Source organism: Sipha flava, unplaced genomic scaffold (genome assembly GCF_003268045.1).
Source record: "Sipha flava isolate LNK unplaced genomic scaffold, YSA_version1 16608_pilon_pilon, whole genome shotgun sequence".
Classification (NCBI taxonomy): Eukaryota; Metazoa; Arthropoda; class Insecta; order Hemiptera; family Aphididae; genus Sipha; species Sipha flava.
In genome coordinates this window covers 1,681-2,965 of record NW_020271834.1, presented here as the reverse complement: position 1 = coordinate 2,965, position 1,285 = coordinate 1,681, and the positions used below count along the sequence as shown (strand labels likewise).

The following is a 1,285-nucleotide window of genomic DNA, read 5'->3' as shown; positions in this document are numbered from 1 at the left end:
GGTATCAGCATTTCGTGGTAATGCATTCAGTCTTCTACAATAAATTCGAAACTTAGCTGTAAGTTGACCAAAAGCGTCCTCAATAACTTTACGGGCTCTTGAAAGACGGTCATTAAAGTTTTTTTTCTTCTGGTCTTCATACATTTGCAGTCCTGGGTAAGGTCTTAATAAATATTTTTTGAGCGGAAAAGCCTCGTTTCCTATTATAACTAGGGGCAATTTTTCATTAGCATCTGGAAGGTATTGGTCATTCGGAATATTTAATTTATTTCTTTCTAAAGCTTTTCCTAAATTTGAGTTCGAGAGAATTCCTCCATCACTATTTTTTCCATATGCTCCTATATCGACCGTTAAAAATTAATATTGAGCGTCCACAAGAGCAAGTAATACTATCGAGAAGGTTTTTTTGTAGTTAAAGTAGAGTGATCCACTATTAGAAGGTGCCTCGATAACCACATGTTTTCCGTCCAATGCGCCTATGCAATTGGTGAAATTCCAAATATCCCAAAATTCTTTCGCGATTCGCTTCCAATCTTCTTCACTAGGAATTAAAAGACACTCCTCCTTTAATTTAGAGATTATTGCACTGCATACTTCCAATACAATGGACTGCACTGTTTTGTGCCCCGATCTAAAACTGAAAGCAATCGATTGGTAAGAGTCACCTGTTCCTAAGAACCTAAAAAAATATGTAATATAATATGTTAATTAATAAATTTATAAATATGTATGTATTTTAGATTGTTTATTTTTGTGATAAAAATATTAAATTCCCTTACCACAAGCAAACAGCTAACTTTTGTTTTGGAGGTATTGTTTCTCGAAAGTGTGTATTTTGTTTAGAAATATTACTCTCAATTTTTAAAAGTAGAACATTAAATTGGTACTTTGACATTCGAAAATATTTAAAAAATTTGTCTTCATAATCTTCCAACTCTTTACACAAAGTTGCATGTTCTCCTTCCACTTTTCTTTTTTTTAAAATGTCGTGAACCCATATAGATCGTTTTTTTGACTACCGCATGGTCAATTTCCTCTTCGTCGGCGTCGAGCAATAACGCCATATTGCCAAATCTTCAAAGTTTAAATTTCGAAACATGTTGAGAACAATTTCCGACCGTTCGACATGAAAATTAGAATCAACTGAGTGCGTGTCTGTCGTATTTTGTCGGTCGTGTGTAAATTGAACATGATTTTTGTCTGTCGTATCGTGTCGTATTAGTGTGAATCGCGCTTAAGACGTTCGAAAGCGTATCATTAAACGTTTATCAGTAAACTTCGACCG

General features: G+C 34.2%; 1 protein-coding gene across 1 annotated transcript; it reads right to left on the bottom strand.

Moving 5' to 3' along the window:
• Positions 1-92: 92 nt before the first annotated feature.
• Positions 93-1,064, bottom strand: LOC112679660 (the record flags this gene model as incomplete). Its single annotated transcript, XM_025549549.1, has 4 exons — positions 1,020-1,064; positions 780-886; positions 432-679; positions 93-338 (listed from the first exon to the last, which is right to left on the bottom strand). Coding segments are annotated over exons 1-4 (646 nt in total), but the record flags the coding sequence as incomplete, so codon positions are not given.
• Positions 1,065-1,285: the final 221 nt, after the last annotated feature.